At 34.6% G+C, this 2,180-nt stretch overlaps 1 protein-coding gene across 1 annotated transcript; it reads right to left on the bottom strand.

Moving 5' to 3' along the window:
- Positions 1-204: 204 nt before the first annotated feature.
- On the bottom strand, positions 205-1,924 carry LOC141632079 (replication protein A 70 kDa DNA-binding subunit B-like). Its single transcript, XM_074444662.1, has 6 exons — positions 1,879-1,924; positions 1,309-1,520; positions 824-1,097; positions 601-700; positions 377-504; positions 205-287 (listed from the first exon to the last, which is right to left on the bottom strand). Exons 1-6 carry the CDS (start codon positions 1,922-1,924, stop codon positions 205-207), a joined length of 843 nt encoding a protein of 280 aa, XP_074300763.1.
- Positions 1,925-2,180: the final 256 nt, after the last annotated feature.

Genomic DNA, 2,180 nt, shown 5'->3' with positions numbered 1-2,180 from the left:
GGAAATGCATACCTTTTTAGACCGCAAGTTTTTAATGGTTGTGGGTACACGCTTTCTTTCAGGTTGACGAGTTTCGATGACTTGTTGATGTTTAGCAGATACTTCTGTCTTATTTGCATTGTTTCTAATTTCATCCATAAAACAGTTCATGTTTATGTAACGTGATTAACCAGTTTAACTGCTTACACATAAAGATTATTAAGCCTACCAAGCACGAAGGTTTTCTGCCTTATCTCCATCAAGATTGAACTTGATAAATGTTGCTGAAGTAGTTGCAACTGAGAAGCCTATTAAATTCACATCAACAAAACAGTTATTTGTAGTATTGAGTTTGCAATGATTGTGATGAATGTTAACCATAGATGTGATTGTATACCTTTGTGATATGAGGGCTTTAGACAAGTGAAACCAACCACTGGGAATGTGTCAACCAATTCTTTAAGCTGCTCGCATTCTCTAGTCGCAATCTCGGCCCAAGCTGTTATGATTAGGTGCTGTTCTGTGCTGCATGAGTTAGGTTTCTTCATCAGCTGTTGAATTTGCCAATTTGAACCGAAATTTCAGCTCTATTATGTAAGTGTTCATCTGGTTTTATCTAACCTGGGATCCATCACAACTAATTCACGTACAGGTAAGGCTGCTCCATCTGAATGTGGCACCTCTCGCAGTACTTCAACATGGATTAGTATAGCGAGAATATCTACACATTATTCATTATTTGACAGGTTAATATTCAATTGGTACGTAAGTTAGTAAACAAAAGAAGAGGGTTAAATCTATATCAAGATACTGAACTACCAGCAGTAAGGGAAATATTTACTACCGTATCTATCATCAGTTGTCACAATTCTGGGTATTGCAGCTATGCTGATATATTCTGGACCTGCAGGTGGTTTGCAACCTTCAACTGGGGTAATGACAGTTTGAGCACCAAAGCTTAGTTGATATGGATGGTCAGTATCGCGACGATACTTTTCAGGCATTAGTTTGATCTTTGCATTGCAAATGTCATATTCCATTTTATCGTAAATTATATTTTCATACGCTGCTATTTCATCTTCATAAAGCGTAGTTCTTATCCTTCCACCTTGTGTTAACTAGACCATAATTACAATGTCTATCATTTGCAATGTAGAATCTCCAGCATTTGGAATTTTTTAAAAATGACTTATCTGAGAAGTAGACAACCTAAATTGAAGTTGTTTGAGTTATTCCAAAATCATAATAAATTATAATGAACTTTTTAACGGGCTTATACAGCAAGGTATTTATAATCTCAAATACTAACATTGATATTGCCTTACTTACATCATTTGACATATCATCTGAGTTTTCACTGTAAGTAAAATTAACTTTCAAAATTACCTCTTCATCCTGAAAAACAATTCTTTGATAATTAAGCCCTTTGCTTTTGGGCGAAATTTGTGTGTTGCTCTTCTCAATTACTTTCAGGCGAATTGAATGTGGCCCGACCTTGTCATTCAAGTCTTTCACAATTTTTTTCTCAGGCTTCATATTCCCTGCAAAAAAAATAAGCTGCTTAGTAAGACATTAAGCCTGGTCAAGCTGAGCCTGACATCATTTTTTTTATAATCCAAACATGTTTCATTTAGAGAAGCTTTTATCATCCCTATATTATGAATATTATACATCAATGATTTCTATATTTTCTGATGATGAGGTAGTTTGTTGTCTGCCAGTATACAATTGCTTACCAATCTTTTTTCTTGTGGTTTAAGATTATATGAATATTGTTGTTAATCTTTCTTTCTGGTTTTCTGGAATTTGTTTGAATGTATATACTTCATTTTTTTAACTATGTGCAGTTAGGTTTTTCTATATTCAGTCTGATTGCGTGTTGCCAACGAAATGAAGTACCAGACCACTCCCTATTCTGCTGCTCAGTTGTCTGCCAACTGTTCATAAGTATGGCTGGTTAACAAAGTGGAAGTAGTCGAAACCTTAGGACACTAAAGTGGAATTATGCAAACCCCATGACATTAAAGTGGAATTAACCCAAATCTCAGGGACCAAAATAGAAATTTTCCAAAAAAAAAAAAAAAACACCTTTGAAAAGCTACCGTAAAAACTATTGCACTTTTAAATATACAATCAGTACATGATAAAGTAATAACCAACCATTCGCAAACCGCGGTAAATAATTAAGTGAATAAAAACAC

This window comes from Silene latifolia, chromosome Y, assembly GCF_048544455.1.
Source record: "Silene latifolia isolate original U9 population chromosome Y, ASM4854445v1, whole genome shotgun sequence".
NCBI lineage: Eukaryota > Viridiplantae > Streptophyta > Magnoliopsida > Caryophyllales > Caryophyllaceae > Silene > Silene latifolia.
The sequence above is the reverse complement of the archived record's forward strand: the minus strand, read 5'-3'. Positions and strand labels throughout refer to the sequence as shown.

Excerpts from the sequence above, each read along its gene's own strand:
- LOC141632079 (XM_074444662.1), bottom strand. The coding sequence starts at position 1,924 with ATGAACAGTTGGCAGACAACTGAGCAGCAGAATAGGGAGTGGTCTG. Across the intron at positions 1,098-1,308 it reads CAGATGATATGTCAAATGAT|TTAACACAAGGTGGAAGGAT; the intron begins GTAAGTAAGGCA and ends ATTATGGTCTAG. Across the intron at positions 505-600 it reads TTAGTTGTGATGGATCCCAG|CACAGAACAGCACCTAATCA; the intron begins GTTAGATAAAAC and ends TAACTCATGCAG.